The 13,211-nt window shown below is 43.0% G+C and overlaps 1 protein-coding gene across 1 annotated transcript in view; it reads left to right on the top strand.

Annotated features, from left to right (window-relative positions):
• Positions 1-13,211, top strand: part of USH2A (usherin) — a gene marked incomplete at its 5' end in the record, with an annotated part of 567,922 nt that overhangs the window by 45,843 nt on the left and 508,868 nt on the right. The window contains 2 exons of the mRNA XM_025209559.1: positions 3,126-3,289; positions 6,365-6,523. Of these exons, the coding sequence (XP_025065344.1) occupies positions 3,126-3,289; positions 6,365-6,523 (323 nt within the window). The remainder of the gene's footprint in view (positions 1-3,125; positions 3,290-6,364; positions 6,524-13,211) is intronic.

Here is a 13,211-nt window from a genome sequence, read left to right as displayed (position 1 = left end):
GTTGGCGCGACGGGCTCGCGGTTTAGAGCCTCCAACCGGATGGGCTAGAAGAATGTTCACGGGAAGGAACTCTAGTCTGCCTCTCTTCTTTTCTATCTGTAACTGCAACTCAAGCAAGTTTTCCTGCCTGCACCGTGACCATCTTCGGTGTAAGTAAATAATCTTAAATCAACCATTAGGCGTCCATGACTAATTCTAGCGTGTCGCCTGTTTTCTCCGACCCAGCGTGCCCAGGCTGCTGGCCACAGCCCGCGCGGCGCGAAAAAGGGCCTGGATCGCTCCCGGCCCGCACACTGCCTAGGTTGAAACAGTTTGCAACCATACAGACATTCCCTCTGGAATGAAAAAATGCAGGCACATGTTTTCAGTGGCTCATGCTAGATGCCGGGGGAGGGGGTGCTAGAGCAGCCCTCCCTTCTCCTTTCACAGGACTGAGCTGAGGGGGATGTGGCCAGGCCCCAGCAGGATGCTCTAATTAAGGAAGGTTGTAAAGCCCCACCCTGCCTGCACTGTCCCAGGCTTTTCCCTGCTCGCTGCTCAAGGGGCAGGAGTATTGCCAGACCCCAGCCCTGGGCTAGCACTCTGAGGCAAGGGGGTGGTGTGCAGTGCATGTATCTGTTGATGATACTGAGCTTTTCAATCTCTCCCTGCTTCTCCATACTGTCTGCAAACCTGAAGGGACTGCAAACCAGCAGGGGGCTGATAAAATCAGCAGAGGACTGATAGCACAGTGTTTATCAGCCCATCAACAAAAAAACCCACAAACACTTTCATTAGTTCAAGCTCTTCTTAAACAGCTTTTTCCAAGGAATGAATGGAAGGACGCTAGCAGCTGACCTGTTGATTAGCTCCAAAAAGCCCTAAGCGGACACTGTTCTGTCTGCCTTTGTCCTATCCCAGTGAAATTGGAGAGATATACACACAGCTACCTCTCAGCATTAGCTAGCATACCACATGTGGCGGGCCGGTAGTGGGTGCTCCTGCCTTGAGCTGCCCACCTCACTGCGCCTGACCACCTTCCAGGCTCCGAGTGCCTCCCTGGGGTGCCTCACATCTGGCCGACCCCTTCCCTGGAGCACACCTGCTAGCCTGGGGCTCCCACTGCCATCATCCAAGGCTCTGGACTGAATTCTGGCTCTGCACACCTTGGAAAACACAGGCCTGATCGTCCACTTGGTACTAGACCCAATACAGGCACTTGGGGCACTTTCCCAAGTCAGGGGCTTAATAGGAAAGTCTCCCTTAGTCCACAGACCTAAGGGGCCTCCTCGGCATAATTTAGACCCACCCCTCAATAAGTCTCCACACCGGTCACAAAGGAGAACTTTATTGATTACAGGGGGTAGGTTGAAAACAGGGTAAAAGGTAGAGCAGTATCATAGGAATATCAGTGGGATCCCACAGAGGAAACCCGTATGGCTGACTCTGGAGGCAGGTCACTCTTGGAGCATGCAGTTATGAGGAGAGAGCCTGTTTTAGATTCACCTGGGTGACTGCATGGCTAATGGCTGCCTTCTTCCTGGACCGGGCCTTTAAATAACCTCACTGACCTCAGCAGCCCGGTCCAATCGAAGCTGCCAGTGCTGGCCACTAACTAATCAATTTAAAAAGCATCACTGGCTACCTGGGCCGGTGAGCGGGGCTTTTCCCTCCCCCTTCCCAGGTGACCAGAGAATCCACATCCGAGGCACCAGGCTTTTGTCATGTAGGCAGGGAGGAAGATCCCCCTCCCTGAGGAATTCAACACCAGCCTCTCACGCTGGCAGAGAGATTTCTGGAGAGGGACACAGATGGTGGCATTTCTGCCACACCACATACCTAGAGTCCGTGTGGCTGGGGTCTGTGCTGTGGGAGATGGGAGGGAGAGAGCGGGGAATCCCTGCTTGAGCAGCAAACAGTGAAGGAAACCAGGCAGGTCCTGCTGTGCCTAACAGTCTGGCTAGGGAGCAGAGGGGCAGGGCCAGCCTGTTCTCTGGAGCAGAGAGCCCAGCCCAGGGCTGCAAAGCATCTGGGATGCTGAGGGACTTTGGTTTAACTTAAATCAGGAAGGGGTCTGGGACAGACATTGCATAAACCAGTTTGACCAATTAAGTCTCATACTACATTCAACCAGGTTTATCTTAAACCAGTTTCAGTCATTTTGAAACTGGTTTATGTGCACTGAACTTATGTTCTGTTACAGGTCTAAATCAGTTTCTGATCACTTAAACCGGTTTATGTGTAATGTCTGTCCCTAGGTGTTGTGGCCATGATGGTCCAGAAATTATGTAACAACTTTTATTGGACCAGCTGTATAATGAATTAGAATCTGGACCTTAGTCCACAGAGGATTTTCCACTGAGGCTAGTGAAAACTTTCCACAGAAACTGAAGTCAGATTGTGGTCTTTATATACTAATTGATTTGTTAATTATTGTCTCTTTTTTTAATCGAACTGCCTTATGGTCAGCATCAGTATCACATTAGGGCAGAATATGTGCTCTGCCTCCTAACCATTCAATTTCTTTTCCTTGCCTTTTCCTTTACTTTCTCTGCTTTTCCTTTGTTCCTCCCTTTGTCTCTTTCTTCCTTTTATTCTCTTCACATTTGATTTTTAAAGCTTCCAGTTGTACCTGTGGGTAAGAAACTTTTTTTTTTTAAAGAAAAGGCTAGTGTCCTCAGACTTGGAATATATTTTGCAGGTCACATAAATATATTATCTAATTTACTTCAGTTGTACTACCTGTATGAATAAAGGTGTACGTTGAATGTATAAGGGTTGAAATACCAGCCATAACATTTTATTAGTAAATACCAAATGCACTTTGTTATAGATCAATTCTACAATAACACATTTTAAAATCCAAAATATTTTCTTAGAACAATTTTCATCTAATACTGAGATTTTTTAAAGGATTATTTTAAAAATGCATTGAATAGCATGAAGTCAAACTTGTGAATATTTTAGGGTACATTTTATGTTTTTAAATGGATACTAGTATTTAAATTTTCTACTGCATCTCATTCCATGAGGCTGTTTCTGATTCTTAATTATCAGAAAAAAGGACACAGTAAATAAAACCATACTGTGTCTAACTGAAGTGTTAATGTGTTTTGATTACTTTCTCGATTTGTTTTTGTTTATAGATGTCAGAATTGTAATTGTCATCCTGCAGGAGTCATTAATGGGACTTGTCATCCCGTTACTGGACAGTGCATTTGTAAACAATTTGTAACTGGCTTGAAATGTGACAACTGTGTTCCCAATGCTAGTAATTTGGATGTCCACAACCTATTTGGCTGCAGTAAAAGTAAGTGGATGTTGGTCTTAGAAACATGTCTTTCAAATTACTGGCTTTTATTGGTTTAGTGAATGTTAAATTAGTTCTGTAATAGTAACGATCTTTTCATATTTCAAATTCTTACGGGGTTTTTTTTCCCATAGCTTTCCTCTATCTTAGCCGCCCTTTCTAGAAAGATGTAGTTAAAGAGCTTTGTAGTTTTGCATCAAACACTGAGCTTGTCTTGTGAGTTACTGAACTCCCTCAGCTTCCATTAGATTTGGGCTGAGGCACATAGCGAAACATGGTTTCATCCCCAACTTCACAAGGCCTCCACCAGTCATGATTGGTGAAAATGCAACATGTCATAACAGATCATCATAAATTGGCATGTTCAGAGTGGGCTAAAGCTATGCTGACAATTAAGTCAGACATCGATATGAATCACATTGCACTTGAACATCTGCACTGCTCCAACTGCAATGAACCTGGACTGGGATGGCAAGGCATCAACCTTTGTATGATTCCTGATTAGTTAAAATGACTTTTTCGATTTTGTTTGGTGGATTATATCTGTGCTGGCATACACTGGCTGCCTATCTGCAATAGCAATTCCACTATTGATATCAGTGGTCAACCTATAGCAGTAGGGAATTATAAGAGAAAGGAAAAACAAGCAGTGGTAGAATGAAATGTTTAAGGCTAAGTCCTATTTTCAAAAGGCCATGGCTTGACTACAAACTTACTGTGACAGCAACAGTGACTTGTACCATGTCATGCTGTCCTGCATGGGTTGCCTCCAATTGAAATCAGTATCACTGCATTTAGACTGAGGATGTTCTATAACTGGCACTGTTACTCAGCACTACTAATTAAGCCACTCACCGCTCTGTAGTGTAGATGACTATATTGCTTCTGGTTCAGGAGGCAGAACACACAGTGTGTTTTAGGATGCTGTTTCCAGATCTGTTAAGGTTGAGATACGGCCTTACATTCTTAGAAATCTAAAGATATACCTATAGCATGTCTCACTATTTGGAGTGAACTTAATGGTTGCCCATAGTTACCTGAACTACACAAACTGCCCTTCCATGTCTGCATACCTTGCTGCTCTGCATTCATAAAATACAAAAGAAGAGAAATGATTGATTTTGTTGGAGATGTATAAGAAGTTGAAACATAGCCTTTCTAGGAATCATGCCCGATACTTTTCTCTCCTTCTCTGTTTTGCTCTTATTCCAGGTAGTGGTGACAGGTGGGGTTCAGAAGTGCTGCTGGCAAACTTCTATCCTCTGTTTTCATTTTGCTTACCTTGGGTGAATACTGAACACACTGCAGGGGCAGAGCAGGTTAGGGGGAAGTTTGGCTTCATGTCCTGATGGTCAAGAAACTTTCCAGGGTATTGCTGGACATCTTTGGAGGGGGTGAGTTTTCATGTAGGGAGTAGGTGGGTTCAGCTCGGCTACAGAGGAGGCCTGGGGGAGAGCCTTAGTAGCAGTACAGACATACTCTACAAACATAAAAAACTGACTTTAAGTGATACTAATAGTTATCTCTTAACTCCTTTTATGACGTGGATTTGTATTTGAGACATTTCTGCAAAGTATTAGTTTACATAATCTCCCTACGCATTTATATTATTTTCATCATCATGATATCTCTGTGATTATGTGTTGTATACAAACACAAATACACAAACTCAGAAAGGGTGTACATAAACATATATACAAGTTTGAGTTTTGATCCCAATATGTGTTTGAGCTGTAAAGCAATTTAATATTAAAACTATATGCCATTATAGAACATATAATACTTTCAATGGGACAGAATGAGACAGCTTTTTTTCCCCACAGATCAATATTCTTAGACGTTCAAGGTGACCAGGTTCTGGATTTTGGTTCTAACCTACTTTTAGAATATACAGTACCTCTCTATTTGCATGAGAATTAGGTTACACATTGTTTCACATTAAAATTTATTTTTTTCAATAGAATGTATAAAAATATACTTACATCATACTTGTATGGCACTTTTCATCTACAGAGTACTTCGGACACATAAAATAATCTACACATTGTTTCAGTATCTGTTTTTTTAAAGTGAATAGTAATTCAACTGTTTTTAAAAATGGTTTAGATTGCTAATGTTATAGACTTATGTGTGAAACTGTAAGAAACAACTCATGTAGTATTTTAAATAACAATCAGAGTCCTCTTCTGGACATGAATGATACAGCAGCTGCAATCTTCTTTCAAGTCTTTATGCCAGAATTTCCTAATTGTTGTCACCAGTTTTAGAACATTGTTCCTCCAAAATAATGCCCCTTTGATAGTTACAATTACTCTAAAGAAACCATAATACTATTAAGCACACTTTTCATAGAGGCCTGTACTATCAAAAATCAATGCTGAGTGCTGGAAAGAAACAAGGGGCAAAATTCTAGGGATATAACAACTAGTGTCAAAAGAGAACACAATTAAGTCCAATGACAACCAGATTAGTCTGCGTTACATACAAATGTTAAATCATTTTGGGCTGAAGTTTTAAAGGTACTTGCGTATCTAACTCCAGTTGATTTCACATTTCAATGGAAAATCAATGGGAGTATGGCCTCTTGATGTCTCAACAGACTAACTCATGGACTTGTCCTTTCTACTTGGTTAGATTAATTTATATGGCCATTGGGATTGACTAAATGGAAATAACACTTTTGAAAAAAACCCAACAGATACTTAGAATAAAACTTTAAAATAATATTGGACATAAATATAATCCATCTTTAGATAGTGTCTTAAACACAAAGAACAAGGGATTTTTAGAAAACTGTGGTATTATTGATGTTTAACTTCTGTGGCATTTCCAAGTATCTTTGAGCTGGCTGCTTTGATGCATTAATTTGGTTTGTGTACCTAGATAAAAAGCTTTGTTGTACAGTTCATCTGATGGTTCAACATTGTTTATTGATATTGTCTGTTTGACAGTGTTTTTTCTTTTTAGTAGCAGAGGAACCTTGTTCTTTAAGATTTCATTTCAATATATGTGCATGTTTATTAATCACCTTTGTTCTGGAAATAATCTTTCTCTGTTTCTTTGTTTGTGCTCTAGCACCATCCCAACAACCTCCACCTACGGGACAGGTTCTAAATGCTTCTGTTATCTGTCTTTCATGGAGCCCACCTGATTCTCCAAATTCCAACAAGCTTGTCTATAGGCTATACAGAGATGAGACAGAAATCTATACAATGGAAGACCACCATCCCTATAGTGAGTGTTGACAGAAGAAAAAAAGCAATGTTTAATATATAAAGAGCATTTATTTATTCTTATTTTAAGTTTCTGTAGTTATTTTTGGTAAAGATTTGAATTCATTTTTTTCAGTTTTTCTGTGGAGTTGAGGCTTGATTTTAGAGGGTAGTAACTGAGCATTCTCTGAAATCAGGCTTATATTGAATGTGTGTAAAATACATGCATGCGTGTCTGTGTCTTAAAGGGTATGTCACCCAAGGGAAACAATCTAGAAGAGCTGGTTTACACTGCCTTTGTGCTAACTCTGTGATCTCTGCCAAGAAGCACTCCGTAGCCTTTGCTCCCATGCTTAATATTGTAAATCTCAGGGTGTGGACAGATATAACACTTGCACTGTTATAAGAACGTTATTGATTGGAAACCAGTTTATAATTGTCCCTGGACAGAAGTGTCTGCATATACACTACTACGGGTTTGAAAAAGAACCCTCACCTTTTGGTGATTGTATTGATGCCAAAATGCCACCAGGGAGTAGTGGAGTACCCAGACTATCAGCCCTTTCACACAGCAGCGGAGGGGTTGCTAAGTACTGGGGGGCTGTGTGGCCACCTGTTTGTCATTTTATGGTGGGGAGAAGGGGAGGGAGTGCTGTTCCAGGGTGCCAGGCTCATTTGGGATGAGGGAGAGACAAGCCACACAATGCCCCCCCCGCCCCGCCCACCCCTTGCAATCCCTCCACTCCCCAGATGAGCCTGGCACCCTGGAAGGCTGGGCCTCTAGCAGGGAAGTGAAATTGAGAGTGCAGCCTTCAAGACAGGGATTGAAAAGCTGTGGAGATCTTGGGGGCGGGGGATGGTGGTGCAGAGCACACAGCCCCTGAGAACAACAAGCAGGGGGTCGCACATCTGGCTGGGGCAGATCTAGAAGGAAGGCAGTGGCACAGTTGTGCCTCTTCTTTCTGCCCATACCGTGGGAGCAGCAGTCCCCAAAGCAGGTAAGAATCTCTCCTCTGCCTTCCCTTATATCTTCAATGGTACATCCTCCTCCCCTCCCATTCCCCACTCTTCTGCCTGCCAGTGCTACTTTCCCTGCTTATGGGATGGCAAGGGGCATGCTCCAGAGCCACTTCTGCCATGCTTGAGCTGGGCTTAGCAAGGGACAGCAGCAGTGGCCGTGGGTGAGTTCCCCCTCCCTACACTTGCTCCCAGACCGGAAAGGAACACCTGAAGTAACTAGGCAGAGAGGAGAAACCCACTCACTGCTGCCTCTACTGCCACTGTTCCCAGCTGGAGCAGGGCAGGAGTGCTTCCCTTAACCACTTGGATAAGCTGGGGATAGTGAGGGTGGCAGAAGCAGATGGGGGAGAGGATAAATGGGAGGGGGCATGCTGCTGAGGATAGAGGGGAAGGGAGCAGATGCTAAGAGTGGAGGAGGGGGGTTCTTAACCGGTTTAAGGATTTAAAAACTGGCCCTGCTTCTGCTCCCATGGTGCGATCTGCCCTGTGTTGGGGGACCCTGGGAGCAGGCTTCTGGATCATACAGTCCTGGCTGCATTCCAGAGCAGCCGTTTTCCCTGCATGTGCTGTGTCGGGGCTGAGGAGAGGTGTCGTTTGGGATGTCTGCAGAACTGACTGGGCACTGTGCGCAGCATGCTGTTTGACCCCACATAATAGTGAGCTGGTACGTGGAAGACCAACTCCAATAGTACTTGATTTTCCCAGGGAGCTTTTGAAAAGTTCCAGGAAATTTAAGCCAGTCTTAAGTGCTGTGCACATCTAGAGTCTGGGGGGTTAGAGTGTATGTGGAATGTTTTGAGAATTACATCTGTCCAGACCCTCAGGAGTCAGGCAATGCAGTCACCTCAAAGTATTGCTGAACACACACCCAGAGCCATTCTTAGGCTCTCTGTCTTGGTTGTACATATTGACACATACTCAAGGCTGCTCTAAAGCAGTTGTTCTCAACCTTTTTCACACTGGGACTCATTAGCATAATTCTCAGCTTGCCACAACTCACAACCTGGCCCGAACTCACATAGTCTCTCTCTCTCTGTCTCTCCCTCTCTCCCCTTCCCCACTCCTTTGGCTGCTGCATCTGGCTCCCTCCTTCCTCTCCAGCTCCTGGGGCTGCTCTCACAATATTGTGTGCTTGCCAGGCCTCTGGCTGCATGCTGGCTGCATGCAGGCTTCCAGCGTTGCAGCCTGCATGGGGAAACAGTGTTATTCCCTGGGACCTCCCCACGACCCTTTACAATATTTCTGCAACCCACTTTTGGGTTGCAACCCATGGGTTGAAAAATGCTGCTCTAAAGCAGCCATATTGCCTAATTTTGGGGGCTGGCAGACAGGGGCTTGGAGTAAGCGGGTGAGGTGTACTTCACAGTAGCACTCTGGTCTCTAAGGGCCTTGTTACATGGGCATTTTTGGCAGCTCCTGAAGCTCTTAGCCCCTAGACTGTCTGCACATTAACACCTTAAAATGGCTTAAAGCACTCATTATGCGGCTCAAAGTTATTCCACTCCAGGGCAGGATTATCTCTTTATCTGCACAACCCAGCTCCTGTTCCATTAAGGTGTGTTCACTCCCCACAGATAAACTGCTCAAATCGAAGGTATGACTGCTCCAAACTCCAAGCTAGCACTAAGCTGATCAGCATTTGTGTAGCTCACAGCACACAATGTAAAAAAACCCCTAAATTTAGGTTGTGTGGACATGCCCAAGATGATTTTAAGCCACCTTTTAACCTTCTCAATCCGTGGTTGTTCTCAGAACTAGGCAAGCTTCTGGAAGCCTATCTATATTATATCCTTTGGGGTAAGATGTACACAACCTGCTATGGCAGTGGGAGCCAACCTTTTTGGCAGGTATGCCACAAATTAAGTTCTGTACCCTCCCTGAGTGTCATTCTGAGTCCCTTCTCCTGTGTGATTTGCTGCTCTGATATCTGCTTCCTGCCCTCTGCTCCTTGCCCCATTTGCTACTCTGCTTTCTGCTCCCTGTTTTATCTGCTACTGTGCTGCAAGCCCCCTTCTTGATCTGCCACGTGCCACACACAGAGCTTGGCCAGGCCACATGTTGTACATATGCTGCAGGTTAGCCATGCCTGCCCTAGGAGCCTATCTTATATTATGTACCTCTGTTCCAGATCTCCTCAGTGCTATGAGCTGCAGTCTGGGCCCCTAACATGTTCTTTCCTGACATGTACTTTCCAGCAACTTTCCTTTCCCCCCAGCCATGTTGAGGCTTGAGGGGTAAAGGGAGAGACAGCTTTATAGTTGTCGTCTTCAGTTTCTCAGAATTTTCTCTGGCTTATCTAGTGGTTGTTTATGCCAGTCTGACTTCCATCCAGTAAAAAGATTAGAGAGAGAGAGTGAGGTTTTTTTTTCATTCACTTCAAAAGTGAAAAGTAAGAAATTAAATTGAATCTTTGTACAAGTAAAGCCACCGTAATTTGTTCATGTTCATAATATTGTACTGCATAATCTATTTAAAAGCAGAGTGCAATGTGAAGATACTATTTCATGATTTCACTGATATATTTACTGCTTTAAAACTCTAAAAGTATACTAGTTGGATAATCAGTCTTAAATATACTCCTATTTAACAAACCATTATTTTCTAAAACCATACATTTAGTTTAAAAAAAATAAAATTTCTGACATTTCTTGGCAATCACTATAATTAATGATGTGAAAATCATCTGCTCCATGGCATTTGAACAGTAAGAATAATTTGTTAATACTGTCAGAACTTTGTATCAGCCTGATAATATTCTGATGTTTATTACTTTATTCTCAGTGTGTGTGCAGCATCTGTAATACACACAGAAAGAGCTATTTAAGTGCAACTGGGTGAAGACAGATCTTATTATTAAGTGAGAGTTTGAAATTGTAGATATGGAAGCAATGAACTTTTCAAGGAAAATTAACAATAATCTTCCAACTTGGCCTGATGAGTTGGCTGGTAGTTTTGCAGAGTACCTCATTAAAGTGATTTTTAGAACTTGTGTTAGCTTGGCTCTGGGAGGCTGATGTTCAAGGCTGGGAACACTTGAGAGATAACAATGTCGGTCTTAAGCAGAATATTTGCTATTGAATGTGAAGTAAACACAATAGGTTGTTTTAGATTCAAAATCATAACATGTTCAATGTAGCTATTTAAAAATATAGATGAGTGGGCAGCTTATGGACTAGTTATGGGTTATAGAATTTTTACCTTTAGGTTGCCAGTTTTAACCAAGGTTCATAGATTTCATAGATTTCTAGGGTCGGAAGTGACCTATTAGATCATCGAGTCCAACCCCCTGCCTTGGGCAGGAAAGAGCACAGGTTGTAGTGATAGAGAATATAAGTGGTCTTATGAAATGAATTGAATGGTTTTAGTTTGGTTCCTAGTGGGTAGGTATCCACACTGAAAAACCTCTACTACAGTTGGCAGTAAATGGCTAATCAACTGGGGAAAAGAGTAAAGGTGTCAAGATTTGAGTAGGCATGGAAATTAGACTTCTCTCTCTACAGATAGACTTTTTGGTCTGTGGTCCACTTCTGATACTTTGGTATACCATGAAGAATTTTTACACTGCCACTGTCTTCTTTGTATAATTTGTGACCACGGCCTGCCATTCTAATTTGGAGGATCTAGTAGGGGTGTGCTGAATAGGCCGTATTCAATTCCGATTCAGAATCGGCCCAAATCGGGGACAGTGATTCAATTAATTGATTCAGATCACTGTCCCTGATTCGATCTGGCCGAATCTGAAGATTCAATGCTGATTCAGAGAATCAGCGATTCAGCCATAGACACAGCTTTAAATATTTTTTCTACACGTGTCAAGGTACCAGGTGCGGCTCATGAATGCTGTGATGATGGGGCAGATGGAGCATCCCACAGGAATGCGGGGAAGGAGGGGTCCCACGTGCTCAGCGGAGAACCCGGAAGTGGACCAGAAGTACTTCTGGTCTACTTCTGGGTCCATCGCCAAACATGCCGTGGGGCCCCCCATGTTCCCCCTGCCTCAGCGATCAGATGTGGGGGGACCCCAGGTGCTCCCCCAGACTCAGGAGGCACCAGTCACTGAGCCAGGGGGTGTGGGGGTGCCCCCCACATGCTCCCTGGTGGACCCAGAAGTGGACCTGAAGTGCTTCTGGTTTACTTCTGGGTCTGCTGCCGAGCATGCTGGGGAGCCCCTGTGCTCCTGTGGGATGCTCCATCTGCCCCACCATTGCAGCATTCATGAACCGCCTGATACCTTGAGGTATGTAGAAAAAACATTTAAAGCTGTCTCTATGTCTGAATCGCTGAATCTTTCCAAATCGATTCAGAGGGTTCTGATTCAATTCAGAGAGAGTAAAGGGTCTCCTGATTCAATTCGGATTTGGAGATTTGGCCACTGAATTGGGCTGAATCTCTGCCAAATTGAATCAGGGACTGAAGCTTTGTACAATCCTAATTTCTAGCATCACTGATATTGTTATGCCTCACCCCTTCATCTTGTCTACAAAGTATGCAAGGATGCTGTATGCTCATGGTGCAGGTGAATAAACAAAAGAAAACAAATTCTGTGCCTTTTCCTGTGCCTTGTGTGCAATAACAAAACACCCATTACGTAGCCTCTGGGGGTGTAACTTGTGCTGCTACATAGATTTGCCTTAACATGTATTATGTGAAAATAAAGCCAGTTAATATGTTGGGACCTAACTGAGCTATGACTATTCGTGGACAAACCCTGGAGGTACTCACTGACTTGTTACTCACATAAAATTCCATTGGAGCTATTGGGAAATGAATAAAACTGGAATCAAAGAATAAAACATGACTGTTGGCCTTTGGATATGGCTTATTAATAATTATTTCTCCTCTTCTAGCATTTTCAAAACAAAAATTCTAAATCCTTTATAAACAATGAATTAACCATCAAACATTCTCCTGAGAGAGGGGTGGACATTTGTAACCCATTTTACAGAGATCACAAATTGAGTAAAAAAAAAAAGTAAGGAAGAGGACCTTGGCCTTCTTCATCCTGACCTCCCTTTTTAACTGCTAGAGCATGCTCTTATTATCTAAGTATGGCTTTATTTCTGATGTAAATTGGCAGGTAAAATATAATATAGTATTTGCATATTATAATATTATATATTTATATATAATTATAAAAAGAAACGGGTTTTCTTCTATATCTAATGCAAAGGTCAAAACAAATGGTTAGGGTAAGTTTCCCCCCCACAAAATATGAAACTGTGAGGACAGCATCATCAGAATGCAGAGTCCACAAGCAAGAATAAAAACCCTTGTCTTGGTGTTATGAACCCCACCAAAGCTTGGATTCACAGGGTGTGTCAGTCAGGTTTTCTTGTGTTTGTTTCACTGATATGGCATGTGTGGTCTCCTTGAAAAGCCAGTGTTATGCTGTATCCATTTATGTTGCTTTTATCATGTATGGATTATGTCATACTTTCTGTATATCTCTTTATGATGTTAAACATGGTCTAGTCATGGTCTAGGAGTGCAGACTTAAGGAAAAGGAGATAGGCAAAACTGCTAAGTATCTCGTGCTATTGTGTTATGTAAGGACACTCTGAAATCACAGGAAGAAGGGGCTCTCCTTAAGATTGGCACCCAAGGTATTATCTGCCTGCAATGAGAAAAAGAACCTCACAATAGCTAAGGGATCTCAAAGTACAAGACATTGCCTAGAAGAATTGCAGCAG

This window comes from Alligator sinensis, unplaced genomic scaffold (genome assembly GCF_000455745.1).
Source record: "Alligator sinensis unplaced genomic scaffold, ASM45574v1 scaffold842_1, whole genome shotgun sequence".
NCBI classification, from domain to species: Eukaryota; Metazoa; Chordata; order Crocodylia; family Alligatoridae; genus Alligator; species Alligator sinensis.
This window is presented reverse-complemented; position numbering and strand designations above follow the sequence as displayed.